This window comes from Perognathus longimembris, chromosome 3, assembly GCF_023159225.1.
Source record: "Perognathus longimembris pacificus isolate PPM17 chromosome 3, ASM2315922v1, whole genome shotgun sequence".
In the NCBI taxonomy this organism is placed as follows: Eukaryota; Metazoa; Chordata; class Mammalia; order Rodentia; family Heteromyidae; genus Perognathus; species Perognathus longimembris.
Window position 1 is genome coordinate 94,375,754 of NC_063163.1, and position 15,692 is coordinate 94,391,445.

A 15,692-nucleotide genomic window follows, 5' to 3' on the forward strand; every position below is an offset into this window, starting at 1 on the left:
AAACCACATTCCCAGCCCTCTTGTTTTTTTCTTGACTTTTTCCCCCCTCCTCTTTTGTTGGTAGTGGTTTGAATCACTGTGATTCACCACTGAGCCATACCTCAGCCCCTGGGTTAAAATTTTTAATAAATAGTCAAGCGCTGGCAACTCAAACCTATAATTCTAGCTATTCAGGAGGCTGAGATCTGAGGATCACAGTTCAAAGCCAGCCTAGGCCAGAAAGTCCAAGAGACTCTTATCTCAATTAACAACCAGAAAACTAGAAGTGACACTGTGGATCAAAATAGTAGAGTGCTAGCCTTGAATAAATGAGCTCAGGGACAGTGCTCAAGACTTAAGTTCAGGGGCTGGGGATATGGCCTAGTGGCAAGAGTGCTTGCCTCGTATACATGAGGCCCTGGGTTCGATTCCCCAGCACCACAGATACAGAAAACGGCCAGAAGTAGCGCTGTGGCTCAAGTGGCAGAGTGCTAGCCTTGAGCAGGAAGAAGCCAGGGACAGTGCTCAGGCCCTGAGTCCAAGCCCCACGACTGGCCAAAAATAAATAAATAAGACTTAAGTTCAAGCCCCATGACCTAAAAAATAATTGTTTTAAAATAAGTATCACCCTAATACATAGGGTGTATCAAAAAAAGAACTCAGGGGCTGGGGATACGGCCTAGTGGCAAAGAGTGCTTGCCTCGTATACCTGAAGCCCTGGGTTCAATTCCCCAGCACCACATATACAGAAAATGGCCAGAAGGTGGCACTGTGGCTCAAGTGGCAGAGTGCTAGCCTTGAGCAAAAAGAAGCCAGGGACAGTACTCAGGTCCGAGTCCAAGCCCCAGAACTGGCAAAAAAAAAAAAAAAAAGTACTCAGACTGGGCATGTAGCTCAATAGCTGAGCATTTACTTAGCATCTGCAAGGCCCTGAGTTTGCTCCTCAGCACTACCAAAAAAAAAAAAAGATTTAAAGCATTTAGAGGGAAAAGTACAAATTCTTTTTTTTTTTCTCAAATTTTTATTATCAAACTGACGTACAGAGAGGTTACAGTATCATACGTTGGGCATTGGATACATTTCTTGTACTGTTTGTTGCCTTGTCCCTCATGCCCCCCTCCCTCCTCCCCTTTCCCTCCCCCCCCTATAAATTCTTTACTTCCATCAAAATGGTAACTGGCTGGGTGCTAATGGTTCACACCTGTAATCCTATCTCCTAGCTATTCAGGAGGCTGAGATCTGAGAATCATGGTTCAAAGACAGCCTTATCAGGAAAGTCTGTGTGACTTTTATCTCCAATTAATCACCAAAAAGCCAGCTGTGAGCTGTGGTTTGAGTGGTAGAGCACTAGTTTTGAGCAAAAAAGGTCAGGGACAGCATCCAGGTCCTGAGTTCAAACTGCAGGACCAGCACCAAAAAAAAAAAAAAAAAAAGACTGCAGCCAGGTGGCCTATGCCATAACTCCAGCACCCAGCAGGGAAATACAGGAGGATCTCAGGTTCCAGACCAGCCTGGACTATACTGTCTCAAAACAAAAAAAGCTAGGGTACTAGTGGCCACACTCAGGAAGTTGAAACCCCAGGCAGAGAAGTCTTCAAGATTCCATTTCTAGGGGCTGGGAATGTGGCTTAGTGGTACAGTGCTTGCCTACCATGCATGAAGCCCTGAGCTCAATTTGGTACCACATAAACAGAAAAGGCTGCAAGTAGTGCTGTGGCTCAAGTGGCAGAGCATTAGTCTTGAGCACAGAGAGGCTCAGGGACACACAGCCCAGGCTCTGAGATCAAGCCCCAGGACCAGAAAAAAGAAATTCCATCTCCAGTTTACTAGCAAAAAAGTCAAGCTGAAGATGTGACTCAAGTAGTAAAGCACCAACCATAAGCAAACAAGTTGGAGTACAAGGCCCTGAGGTCAAGCCCGATTACATGGCACACATATGTGTACACATACCACACACACAAATCTCCATTAAGATGAAACACGTACTCTAATGTTAATATATATCCTGTCTGTGGATCATGTCCTCAGCGTCTATTGTGATGTCCATCTTTCCAGCTGATTTATAATGAAGACATGGTTCCTTAGTACCACCTCCATCCCTAGAGATACACAGAAATATTTCATGGTTTACCTGGCTTCTTGCCACCATAGAAGTGAGTGTATTCAGCACAGGTAATGTACCTGAAAGAGAAAGGAAGAAAGTATGTTACTATAACCTCTCTATACTACAGAAGACAGTCTGGAAACTAGAAGTAGGTAACGGATGGCCTCTATGTGTCACTGAATTCGGTTGTGTCAGCAACACTTGCTGAATTAAACACTTGTTATTATTAAACACTTGCTAGGTGTCAGCCACAGAGTGAGAAATACAACAGACATAGGGATGCATAGACTAGTAAATATACAGTCCTGTTTTGCTCTGAAGGAAATTAACTGGATTTATCAAAAGACCTGACAAGGGAAAGGACCTAAGCACATGAAATTTAGACTTCTGAATGATGTTATGAAGTAATATGCATAGACATAACCCATACAAAAGCCCAGAGGTGGGCAAATCAGGATATGTGTTGTAGAAAAAGGGAGACGTCACTGAAGAAGAGTGTGCATGGGCATATGGTAGATAAACAGTAACTGGGTCACAAGGAAATCCATGGTCGCTATAAGATCTCTGGACTTGTGTTGGTGGAGCATCAGGCAAGTTGAAAAGTAGTCAGCTGAGTGAACCAGTATAACTTCCTGGCAGACATGAAGAGGTGAGAGGCAAGAAGGCCAATCCCAGATGTTCCTCATAATATATGATGAGGAATGCATCATAGTAAGTAGAAAATGATTTTAATGCACCTAACCAGCCAAATATCTTGGCTTAGCCTCTTTTTTTTTTTTTTTTTTGCCAGTCCTGGGCCTTGGACTCAGGGCCTGAGCACTGTCTCTGGCTTCTCTTTCGCTCAAAACTAGCACTCTGCCACTTGAGCCACAGCGCCAGTTCTGGCCGTTTTTTCTATATATGTGGTGCTGGGGAATTGAACCCAGGGCTTAATACGAGTCAAGAACTCTTGCCACTAGGCCATGTTCCCAGCCCTTAGCCTAACTCTTAATACTTACATTAGCCTACATCCGAACAAACTCATCAAATAAAAAGCTTATTTTAGGAGAACAGGGTACAGTTCAGTTACAGAAATCTGGGTTCAATCCTCAGTACCTAAAAAGAAGATGTGGAGGCCCCCATTTAAGGTGATGTAGTGAACAGAGAAATAAGGTCCAAGTGGAACGTAGGTAAGCCAAGTGTGCAAAATGAACCAAGTGGAGTACAGATATCAAGACTGAGAACTCAAGCCATACGTGTGTGAAATTTGAGCCATGGTCCTTAGAAAGAGAGCTAGTCAATAGTCTACAAAACAGGGACACAGCCAATCAAAATAAGTACTTAACATCTCATCAAATCTATTAAATATAGTACACTTCAAAAAATGTTTTGTGTCAATACTGGGGCTTTGAAGTCAATATCTTTCGCTCTTACAGAGCCTTTTCAATTTCTCAGATTTGTCTGCCCAGGCTTCATAGCAATCCTCTGCGTAGCTAAGAGTACAGGCTTGACTTCCGGGAAGATGGCGGAGGAGCAGCAGAGCCCTAGCTAAGCTCCCTCCAACATCACAGTTTTACCACTCCAGAAAAACTTTTATTCCTAGAAAGACAGCCCAAGTAAGTTGTAACAGTACAGGGATTCTGGCCAGAAAGGAAAAATCAACTTTGCTGGCCTGAAAACACAGATTTGAGCTCCAGGTGGCGTCCTGCTGGCGCCTGCACAGCGCCCAGCACTCCACACACCTAAAGTACACAGTGGTGACCAGGAAGACATCCTCCAGACGGCAGCAGACAGAGCAGATCCCAGGCTGAGCACAAACGGGCCGAAATCACAGAGAAAGCGTGAGTACCCCACAAAAGACATTCTCACTCGTGCCGACAGAGCAGTATCTGGAAGGTAGCCCTTCCCCCACCGCCAGAGCAAAGTGCCATCTTTGACACTGGCATAGACCTTGTCAGACCAGACTGGAACTAAAGCGGGCCAGGGGAAAGTGAGGATGAAGGGGCCATCTCTGAAAAGGGCAAGAGTAACTGAACGGTGAGAGCCAGCTCCACCCAGGAGAACATCCCACCGCCCAGGCGGGAGGCTCTTACCCAGGCCAAGGCTCACAGACTCAGGTAAACCTAACCAGAGGTGCCCCACCCCGCCCCACCAAGACTGTGGCTGCCAACTCTCTAGCAAACGGCATTTCTAAAATCAAACCAAAAGCAATGAGCAGCTACTGGCAGCATAGAACAGACGGTAGAGTAAACAATTCCAGAGACAGATAAATGGCCTTATTACAGAGGACGCCAATTCCCACCAGCAAAAAGAGCTGAATTCCACAGCCAGCTCCGCTCAGGAGAAGGTCGCTCCACCCAGGAGGAAGGAACCTCCCCCGGTACAAGCAACTCTCAGACAGGTGAACCAGGCCCGAGATGCCCCGCCCTGCTGAATCCACAGCCTATTCAGAACCAGGCATTAAGGCAGCGGCTGGGATACAAACAAGTCCCGGCTGGTGGACCAGCAGGAACCAGCAAAAAGCCAAGCCAAGGCCGCCACCTACAGGCCCCCGAAAGGAGGTGCAGGAGGGAATCAAGAATCCATAACTTCTTCATCCCAGATGCATAAATCACAAAGAAATATTACAAATTTAATGAAAGTTCAAGCCAACTCACGAGCTCCAAAAAACAGTACGACCAAAGAGGAGATGGAAAATAAAAAACACTGGAGGCTAAGATAGCAGAAATGATCAAAAGCCACAGGATTCAAAAAACAATTCCAGGAATTTAGAATGGAATTCTTGAAGGATCTTCAGGCAGTCAAGAAAGAAATGGAAACAAAAACAGATACAGTCCACTTCTCATTTAAAGAAGACCACAACATCCTGAGAAACAAAATGCATGAAAAAATGGAATCAAAATACAACTCATTAAAAGAAATTACCACAATGAGAGCTGATCTGGTAACCACAAACAGCTAACTTGGCTCAATGCAAACATCACTCGAAGCCACATCACAAAGAATTGATCATCTTGAATCTCGAGTCTCTCTTCTGGATGATGATTCAGCTGATAAGGACCAGAAGATTATCGCACTCCAGGAAACTGTCAAACTCCAGGGTAGACTATTCCAGGACATAGTGATATAATCTGCATATAATCTGAATAGATGAAGGAGAGGAGTACCAGAGCAGAGGTATACAACACATATTCAATAGAATTATTACAGAGAATTTCCTCAATCTCAAAAGGGACAACTTCACCCAAATAACAGAAGCATTTAGAATACCTAGCAGATCAGACCCTTGAAGAAACACCCTCAGACACATCATAGTCAGGGCCTCAGATTTTAACAAGGAACATATTCTGAATGCAGTCAAAACCAAGAAAGAACTATACTACAATGGAAAAAGATCAGAATCATGGCAGACCTCTCCACACAAACTTACAATTCACGAAGAGCTTGGAAGAACACCATCCGAGTCCTGCAGGCCAACAACTGCCAACCCAGACTTAGGTACCCAGCAAAATTAGAATTTATTTTCGAGGGAAAAACCAAATCTTTCCATAGCAAAGAGAAACTATAGGAATACATAAACAAACAAACAAAAAACAGCCTTACAGAGAATTCTAAGAGGAGAAAACCACCCAACAGAAAACATGCAGGACCTCCAAACAGAAACAGAAAGAAACTACAATAGCCAGAGCCCAATAGGAAAAACAGCTCAAAAAAGCAAGAAAGAAAAGGAAAGAAGCAAAACACTGCCTAACAGGAAAATGGAACGGAAAAAAACCACACCTATCCATGATCTCTTTAAATATAAATGGATTGAACTCTCCAATTAAAAAGGAAAAGATTGGCAGAGTGGATTCCCAGACAAAATATAGATATTGTTATGCCTAGATTTCCAGTCCCCAAAGACCACCAAGAAGCCGATTCTGATGCAAACGCATGAGAGTTTTTATTGCAAGCTCAAGCCTGGATTCTCAATCGTCACTGACACAGAGGATCTGGACTAAGAGCCCCGACCCTCAGACAGGCAGGGTTTTTATTGTGATTACAACAGGGGCAGGGTATTTCCAACTTGGCGGATACTTGATTGGATGGCATTTAGCAAGCAACTCTTGTCCTATTTCTATTGGCTATCTACCCTTTCAGTTATCTATTTTGGCTTTGATAACAGGAACTGGCCTCGATATCAGAAACTGACAACAGGTGGTCATGTAGCACTGATGCAGGGGGTTAATGCAGGGGGTAGAGCAAGTCACAAATGGCCAGCCATTTACAGAATGGCAAGCCATTTACAGAAGCAGAATTTTGCAGTCAGGCTGACCTAGTAACAACTTTATTTTAACAACTGCCACCATGTTTTCCCATTACCACTAAGCAAGCTTGAGCGAGCTAAAAAATATCCAGTACTCAATCATAAGTAAACCAACCCAACAGTTACCATGGCGTTTCTACTACTATTATGGTTATTTCTATAGTCTATGACTATGCTCATTTTTTACTGTCCGTTACCATGGTTGTTACCTAGGTGCAGAGGGGAAGAAGGGCTCCCTATATTTTTAAATGTCAAACTACAAGAAACTAGTCTCACGGGTGGGGGTGCAGCCCTCTAGCATGTAGTCATCACCAGGGTTTAGAAGCTGTTATAATTTTAACACTAAAACCTATATTTAGTTACTCAGGTTCTCGGGTCAGCCCTAACAACATCTGTTGTCTTCAAGAGACCCATCTTACAGCAAAGGACAAAAACAGGCTCCAAATGAAAGGATGAAGCAAGATCTTCCAAGCAAACTCACCTACCAAAACAGCAGGGGTAGCAATCCTGATTTCAGACAAGCTAGACTTCTCATTAAAATCAATTCAAAAAGATAAAGAAGGACACTATATATTAATACAAGGAAAAATCCAGAAACAAGACATCACCGTGATAAATTTATACTCACTGAACAAGAGGCCCTAAGTATGTCAAACAAATTCTTTCAAACCTACAGAACAGGATAGACCCAAATACAATCATAGTGGGAGATTTTAATACTCCACTCTATCCAAGATACTGATCCAACCGAAGAGCCGAAGACCTAAGTAACACCATATCCCACATGGATCTAACAGATCTGTACAGTTTTTCACCCTACAGAGACTCAATACACATTCTTCTCAGCAGCCCATGGAACATACTCCAAAATAGATCATATCATGGTCCACACAAAGAACCTCAGCAAATACAAGAGTATTGACATTATCCCATGTATTCTATCTGATCACAGTGGAATCAAGGTAGCCCTCAATAACAAAGGATACCACAGAAACTACACAAATACTTGGAGGCTAAACTCCTCAATGTTATCTAACATTTGGGTCACAGACCAAATTAAGGATGAAATTAACAAGTTCATAAGTGACAATGACAACGAAAATACATCACAAAGAAACCTATGGGATACAGCAAAGGCAGTGCTAAGGGGCAAGATCATTGCCCTCAGCGTACACATTAAAAGAACAGAACCAGAACAGGTAAATAACCTCATGATGCAGTTAAAACGACTGGAGAAACAAGAAAAAATTAAATCTAAAATGGCTAGGAGGAGAGAGACCACAAAGATTAAAGAAGAGATAAATCTGATAGAGAATAGAAAGACCATTCAACAAATAAATAAAACTAAAAGCTGATTCTTTGAGAAAATAAATAAAATTGACAGACTCCTTGCAAGACTTACCAAAAACAGAAGAGACTCATATTTGTAAGATCAAGGACTCCACCAGAAAAATTACAACAAATACACAGGATATTAAAACAATTATAAGGAACTATTTCCAGAACCTTTACTCACTAAAGAATGAAAATTTTACAGAAATGGATCAATTCTTAGAGAAGTATAAACTTCCCAAATGAATCAAGAAGAAATAAATCAACTAAATAAACCAATAACCTATAGCGAGATACAGGATGTAATCAAGAGCCTTCCAACAAAGAAAAGCCCAGGCCCAGATGGCTTCACCAATGAATTCTAGAAAACCTTCAGTGAGGAGCTAATACCAATACTTCTCAAACTCTTTCGTGAAATAGAAACAGAGGGAGAAATCCCAACTCATTCTATGAAGCAAATATCATACTCATCCTCAAACCAAGCAAAGATCCAAAAAGAAAGAGAATTACAGACCAATATCACTAATGAACACATGCAAAGCTCCTCAACAAAATATCAGCTAACAGGATCCAGAAACTGATCAAGAACATTATACATCACGATCAAGTAGGCCTCATCCCACAGATGCAAGGATGGTTCAACATCCACTAATCAATAAACTTAATTCACCACATCAACAGAGCTAAGACCAAGAACCACATCATCATCTCAGCTGATGCCCAAAAAGCCTTTGACAAAATACAACACCCATACATGTTAAAAGCCCTGGAGAGAACAGGAATAGAGGGAACATTCTTTAAAACAATAAAAGCTATATACAACAGACCAACTGCTAATATCATATTAAATGGGGGACCATTTCCCCTAAACTCAGGAACAAGACAAGGATGCCCACTCTCCCCACTTCTAATCAACATAGTGCTGGAATCCCTAGCCATAGCAATAAGGCAAGAGGAGGAGAGCAAAGGGATCCACATTGGTAAAGAAGAAATCTATTCGCAGATGACATGATCCTATATCTGAAGGACCCAAAAAACTCCGTCCCCAAACTCCTAGAACTAATAAACCATTTTGGCAAAGTAGCAAGATACAAAATCAACCCACAAAAATCAGGGGCTTTTCTGTACACCAGCAATGTACAAACAGAAAAGGAAATAATACCATTTGCAATAGCTAAAAGAAAGAATAAATTACCTAGGGATTAACTTAACGAAAGACGTGAATGACCTATTTAATGAGAACTGTAAAAATCTAAAAAGGGAAATCAAAGAGGACACCAGGAGATGGAAAGACCTCCCATGCTCATGGGTAGGCAGAATCAATATAGTGAAAATGGCCATATTGCCCAAAATGTTATACAAATTCAGTGCAATCCCCATCAAGATCCCAGCTACATCCTTCACTGAAATAGAGAAAAACAACCCATAAATTCATATGGAACAGCAAAAGACCTAGAATAGCCAAAGCAAATCTAGGCAAAGGAAGCAGCGCAGGAAGAATCACAATACCAGATTTCAAGCTCTAGGCTGGGGGTATGGCCTAGTGGCAAGAGTGCTTGTCTCCTATACATGAGGCCCTGGGTTCAATTCCCCAACACCACATATACAGAAAATGGCCAGAAGGGGCGCTGTGGCTCAAGTGGCAGAGTGCTAGCCTTGAGCAAAAAGAAGCCAGGGACAGTGCTCAGGCCCTGAGTCCAAGCCCCAGGACTGGCCAAAAAACAAAAAAACAAACAAACAAAAAAAACAGATTTCAAGCTCTATTATAGAGCCATCATGACAAAAACAGTCTGGCACTGTCATAAAAACAGACCTGAAGACCAATGGAATAGGATAAAAGACCCAGAAATAAAGCGGCATCCTTACAGTCAGCTGATATTCGACAAAGGAGCTAAGGACATACAATGGAAAAAACATAACCACTTCAACTACTGGTGCTGGGAAAACTGGGCAGCCACATGTAGAAAACTCAAAGTGGAACCTAGCCTATTACCATGCACCAAGATCAACTCAAAATGGATTAAGGACCTCAACATCAGACCTGAAACCTTGAAACTACTGAAGGACAGAGTAGGAGAGACACTAGAACTTATAGGAACAGGTAGGGACTTCCTGAATAGAGTCCCAGGGGCACAACAGTTAGGGGAGAGACTCGACAAATGGGACTACTACAAAATAAAAAGTTTCGGCACAGCTAAAGACATAGCCACTAAACTGGAAAGACGGCCAACCATATGGGAAAGGATCTTCACCAGCACAGCAACAGACAAAGGCCTAACATCCATCATCTACAGAGAACTCAAAAAACTAAGCCCCTCCAAACCCAGTAAACCAATTATTAAATGAGCAAAGGAGCTAAAGAGAGACTTCACAAGAGAAGAGATAAAAATGGCAAAGAGGGCTGGGGATATAGCCTAGTGGCAAGAGTGCCTGCCTCGGATACACGAGGCCCTAGGTTCGATTCCCCAGCACCACATATACAGAAAACGGCCAGAAGCGGCGCTGTGGCTCAAGTGGCAGAGTGCTAGCCTTGAGCGGGAAGAAGCCAGGGACAGTGCTCAGGCCCTGAGTCCAAGGCCCAGGACTGGCCAAAAAAAAAAAAAAATGGCAAAGAAACATATGAGGAAATGTTCAACATTCCTGGCAGAAAAGGAAATGCAAATAAAAACAACCCTGAGATACCACCTCACCCCAGTAAGAATAGCCTATACTCTGAACTCAGGCAACAACAAATGCTGGAGGGGATGCAGGGAAAGAGGAACCCTTCTGTATCTGTAGCTTCTACTATTGATGTTCTTGTATCACCTTCCTGTGGTTGTATCTACACTATCTCTGTAATCTTATCTGAGTATATTGGAAACCATCTATACTGATATTAGAACTAGGAAATTGAAAGGGAATACCAAAATCGAGAGACACAGGGTAAAAAAGAGACAAACAACTACAAAAGCAAAACTTGCAAAACTGTTTGGTGTAAGTGAACTGAACACCTCAGGGGGGGAAAGGGAAAGGGGGAGGGGGAAGGGGGAATGAGGGACGAGGTAACAGTACAAGAAATGTATCCAGTGCCTAACGTATGAAACTGTAACCTCTCTGTACATCAGTTTGATAATAAAAATTTGAAAGAAAAAAAAAAGAGGAACCCTTCTCCACTGTTGGTGGGAGTGCAAATTAGTACAACCACTTTGGAGAACAGTATGGAGGTTCCTCAAAAAGCTCAACATAGGGGCTGGGGATATGGCCTAGTGGCAAGAGTGCTTGCCTGGTATACATGAAGCCCTGGGTTCAATTCCCCAGCACCACATATACAGAAAACGGCCAGAAATGGCGCTGTGGCTCAAGTGGCAGAGTGCTAGCCTTGAGCAAAAAGAAGCCAGGGACAGTGCTCAGGCCCTGAGTCCAAGCCCCAGGCCTGGCCAAAATAAATAAAAAAATAAAAAATAAAAAGCTCAACATAGACATACCCTGTGACCCAGCCATACCACTCCTAGGCATCTATCCTGAACAACAGGTCTCAAAATATAAAGACATTTGCACATCCATGTTTATCGCTGCACAGTTCACAATAGCCAAAATACGGAAACAACCCAGATGCCCCACTACAGATGAATGGGTCCAAAAAATGTGGTACCTATACACAATGGAATACTGCATAGCAATTAGAAATGATAAAATATTGGTATTCACAGGGAAATGGTCAGAACTTGAACAAATAATGTTGAGCGAGCCAAGCCTAGAACACAGAGAACAAAGGGGCATGGTTTCCTTGATATATGACTGTTAGGGAGGAAGGAGGATAGTGGAGACCAGGTCTGCAAAACAACAAGCGTCTTTTCAAATTGCATTTCCACATGTTTGGGTCAGCGGTTTTACATTAGGTATCTAAAACCAAACAACTACTAAACATAAAAAGGTCTAGAATAAACCTATCAGTGGATCACAAAAGCTCAACAGCTATGTACACATGATCATATAAGACTAGGATCAGCAAAAACAACTCCAAGAGAAAGACACAGGAGGATTCTATTGTTGACATTATCTTTAAAGTTCTAGAAGAATTTCCTGTGGCGTACCCTACATGGTTACTGTATATGATTTTGGTACACTAGATATTATATATATGCCTACCTGATCTAGGGAAGGGAAAGAAAAATGAGGGTGTAAGATATCACAAGAATTATTTAATGTCTTTCTATATGTCTTTATGCTGTTATGAGAAACATCCATTTTGAAAGTCTTCATTGTTACAGAAGCACGTCTTTAATAATGTCTCCAGACAAAAAAGCCTTACACTTAATTTAATGTTTGCACTGTGAGGTGCAGTTTAATAAAAGATGAAAAAAAGATGAGAGGGAGCTATTGAATACTTTTAATAAAATGTTGCCTTTGTTTGTGCAGAACATGTAGAATATGCTCTTTAATTTAGTAAATATTTTTTAAAGTATAATGCTTTGTTTTTAGCAAAGATTCTTAATCATAAGATTTCTGATACTGTATTATTTTCCATACTTAGAAGTTGTTTACCAGCTTATTTTTGGTTTGAATTGTGATTTTTTCCCCCTTTCACTTCCAAGCCTCTCTTGCAAAAAAAAGAAAAGTGGATTTCTGCTAATGAAATTGAGCAGATATCTAATATTTTATAAGCCTTTTGAGCTGTGTAACTTAATATTTGGATACTTGATAATTTGTCTTATATAAATGATAAAATGGTGATGTGTATTTTTAGTTCAACTATATTTTACTGTCTGGGAATGTGTGGTTATAGTTCTGTGGGAGAAACAATTTGTCAGTGTTCACCAGCTTGTAAAAATTTAGTGCAAGACCTTAAACACCTAAATAAATAATTAAATTTATCATAAAAAAAAGATATCACAAGAAATGTACTCACTGCCTTATTATGTAACTGTACCCCCTTTGCACAACACCTTGTCAATAAAGTTTAACTTAAAAAAATTACAGGCTTGGGCTGGGAATATGGCCTAGTGGTAGAGTGCTTGCCTCCTATACATGAAGCTCTTGGTTCGATTCCCCAGCACCACATGTATAGAGGACGGCCAGAAGTGGCGCTGTGGCTCAAGTGGAAGAGGGCTAGCCTTGAGCAAAAAGAAGCCAGGGACAGTGCTCAGGCCCTGAGTCCAAGGCCCAGGACTGGCAATAAATAAAAATTAAAAATAAATAAATAAAAATAAAGCTAGAGGGTTTTATTAAAAAAAAATTACAGGCTTAAGTCACCAGCACCCAATTCCAAAGTATGGATTATTTATACACAAGCTTGCCTAGCTAAGAGCTGTGCTTGGTATCTCTGACCAGAATCTAGTAAGAGAATTGTACTGAATATTTCTAGCCCCCCAAAAAAGGATCAAAATTCATATATCAAAACATGTCCAGGTGCCAGTGACTCACACTACAGGTAATCCTAGCTATTCAGGTGGATCCAATCTGAGGATTAGGGTTCGAAGCCAGGTAATTCAGGAAAGTCTGTGAGACTCTTACCATCAAAAACATAAAAAGCTAGGTGCCGTGGCTCACACCTGTAATCCTAGCTACTCAGGAGTCTGAGATCTGAGGATCACAGTTTAAAGCCAGCTCAGGCAGTAAAGTCTATGAGATTCATCTCCAATAAGCCACTCAGAAGACTGGATGTGGAGCTGTGGCTCAAGTGGTAGAGTGCTAGCCTTGAGCTGAAGAGCTGAGGGACAGCGCCCAGGCCCAGTTCAAGCCCCAGGACCCATTTTTTTTTAAAGGAGAAAAAAAGAAGAGAAAAGAAAAAGCTGGAAGTGGAGCTGTGGCTCAAGTGGTAGAGTGCTAGCCTTGAGCTGAAGAGCTTAGGGACAGCGCCCAGGCCCAGTTCAAGCCCCAGGACCCATTTTTTTTTTAAAGGAGAAAAAAAGAAGAGAAAAGAAAAAGCTGGAAGTGGAGCTGTGGCTTAAATGGTAAAGCACCAGCTGTGAGCAAAAAGAGGTAAGAGACAGCACACAGACCTTGTTTAGGCAACTCAAATACTAACAATAAATAAATAAAATCAAAACACGGTGTTTAATGAGTGCATATTACTCACAATATCATAAAATTGAAGAAGCTTAAGTCAGTCCACAGTAAGTTAGGGGCTGTCTATAAAAACAGAACCCTTGGCATAGGGAAGGTGGAACAGGGGCAAACTCAGTCAGAAAACCAGGCATTCCACTCTGTGATGTCCATCAGTTCTCCAGGAGGAGATGTTGAATAATAGCTGACAATTACAAGACTAGAGAACTCGGGCTGGGAATATGGCCTAGTGGCAAGAGTGCTTGCCTCCTACACATGAAGCTCTGGGTTCGATTCCCCAGCACCACATATATGGAAAACGGCCAGAAGGGGCGCTGTGGCTCAGGTGACAGAGTGCTAGCCTTGAGCAAAAGGAAGCCAGGGACAGTGCTCAGGCCCTGAGTCCAAGGCCCAGGACTGGCCAAAAAAAAAAAGACTAGAGAACTCAACTTTCAAATCATCCACAGAGATAAAAAATAATAAAAATGAAGAAACCTATAAAGTGTGAGAAAAGAGAAGGCCGCCCAGAAATGGAGACCGAGAAAACCAGTGACTAGTGAAGCAGCGCTACAAAAGGGCTCACGAAAGGCGTGGTCACTACTAGGTATTAAGATGCTGGAAAGTCCAATCAAATGAAGGCTACGAGTTGAGCACCAGATTTGGACCCCCCCTCCACACACACACACACACACACACACACACACACACACACACACACACACCGCTTGTTGGAGAGGGTAAACAAAACAGTTTTCAAGATAGCTAAAGCTCTGTGCCGCTTGCAATCCCGGCTCGAAGAGGCTGAAATCGGGAGGATCAAGGTAGAAAAGCCCGAGAACTCTAATCTCCAACCACCAGAAAGCCAAAGTGGAGCTGTGGCTCAAGTGGTAGAGTGTTAGCCTTGAGAGAGGGGAAAAAATCTCTGGGTCAGTGTTCAAGGCCTAAGTACAAGCCCCCGGACCGACCCGGACACGCACAAAAAAAGACAGCAGAAAAACAGGTGGTTAGGCACGAGCGTTTTACTTGTTCTAAACTGCATCTCACAAACTCGTCGATAGCTTTAGATGGAAAGGTCACGAGCTCGTGTGCGCGCAGATGGAGATGAAGAGGGAGGTGGGAGGCAGAGGCGAAGTCAGGGAGGCCGGCAAGAGGGTCGTGCTCCGGGGACCACGGCCGACCATGCTAACAGCTGCGACCCAGAGAGACCAGGGCCGCTGAGGAGACACTGCCGGGCCCGGGGAGGAGGCGGAGGCCACGGCTGCTGAGGGGACAGGGCTGGACCCGGGGGCGGTGGGGGGGTGGAGTCTTCCGGAAGGAAGTGATCTGTGTGATAGGTTCTGGCCTCCAACTCCCAACAGAGAGAAATGGCGCAGCGCCGAGGGCGAGAGGCGCGAGACACCAAGGCGGAGCGGGACGCCGCTCCTGGCTGCGGCTCACACTTACATCTTGTCCTTCTGGTGCTGTCGCTTCCCCATGGTGGCAGCGGCGGCCGCAGAACTAGCGAGCGCGGAAGAACGGCAGCGGGTAACTCGGAATCGCGGGCCTCCGCACCTTCGGGAGTACTTCCGGGTTTCGGGGCTTCCGCTCCGGAAGTGGACTCTAGGCATTCCGGGAACTGTAGTTTCCCTACTACCTTTGCTCAGGCAAAGCAGGGCGTGAAAGGTGCCTAGGCTCTAGAGTCGAGCTGGTCAGTTTCTGAGCCGTGTCTTCCCCAGGGTCCTAGCTCTACCGCCTCGTTACCAGCCCAGCCCAAGCTCAATGCCACCCCTGCTCAAAACAACGCTGAGTTCACAGGTCTTGCATAAAGCCACTTGGGGCTGCACCAGCCGCTGTCCCTTCTCCGCTTGACCCAGGCAGCGGCCTACAAAGGGATGAGAATATCAGCTCTCTCTTGGCCACTTCTCATTGTCTTTGTGCTTTGTCCACCAAGCCTTCAAGCTACTCCTCAGCAGCCCAGGGGCAGGTTAC

The 15,692-nt window shown here is 43.4% G+C and overlaps 1 protein-coding gene across 1 annotated transcript in view; it reads right to left on the minus strand.

Moving 5' to 3' along the window:
• Positions 1–15,296, minus strand: part of Ppil2 (peptidylprolyl isomerase like 2) — a 36,056-nt gene extending 20,760 nt beyond the window's left edge. The window contains exons 1-2 of the mRNA XM_048343388.1: positions 15,168–15,296; positions 2,111–2,160 (exon numbers count right to left, since the gene is read on the minus strand). Coding sequence (XP_048199345.1) covers positions 2,111–2,160; positions 15,168–15,199 — 82 coding nt within the window. The 5' untranslated portion in view covers positions 15,200–15,296. The remainder of the gene's footprint in view (positions 1–2,110; positions 2,161–15,167) is intronic.
• Between the last annotated feature and the right edge of the window lie 396 nt (positions 15,297–15,692).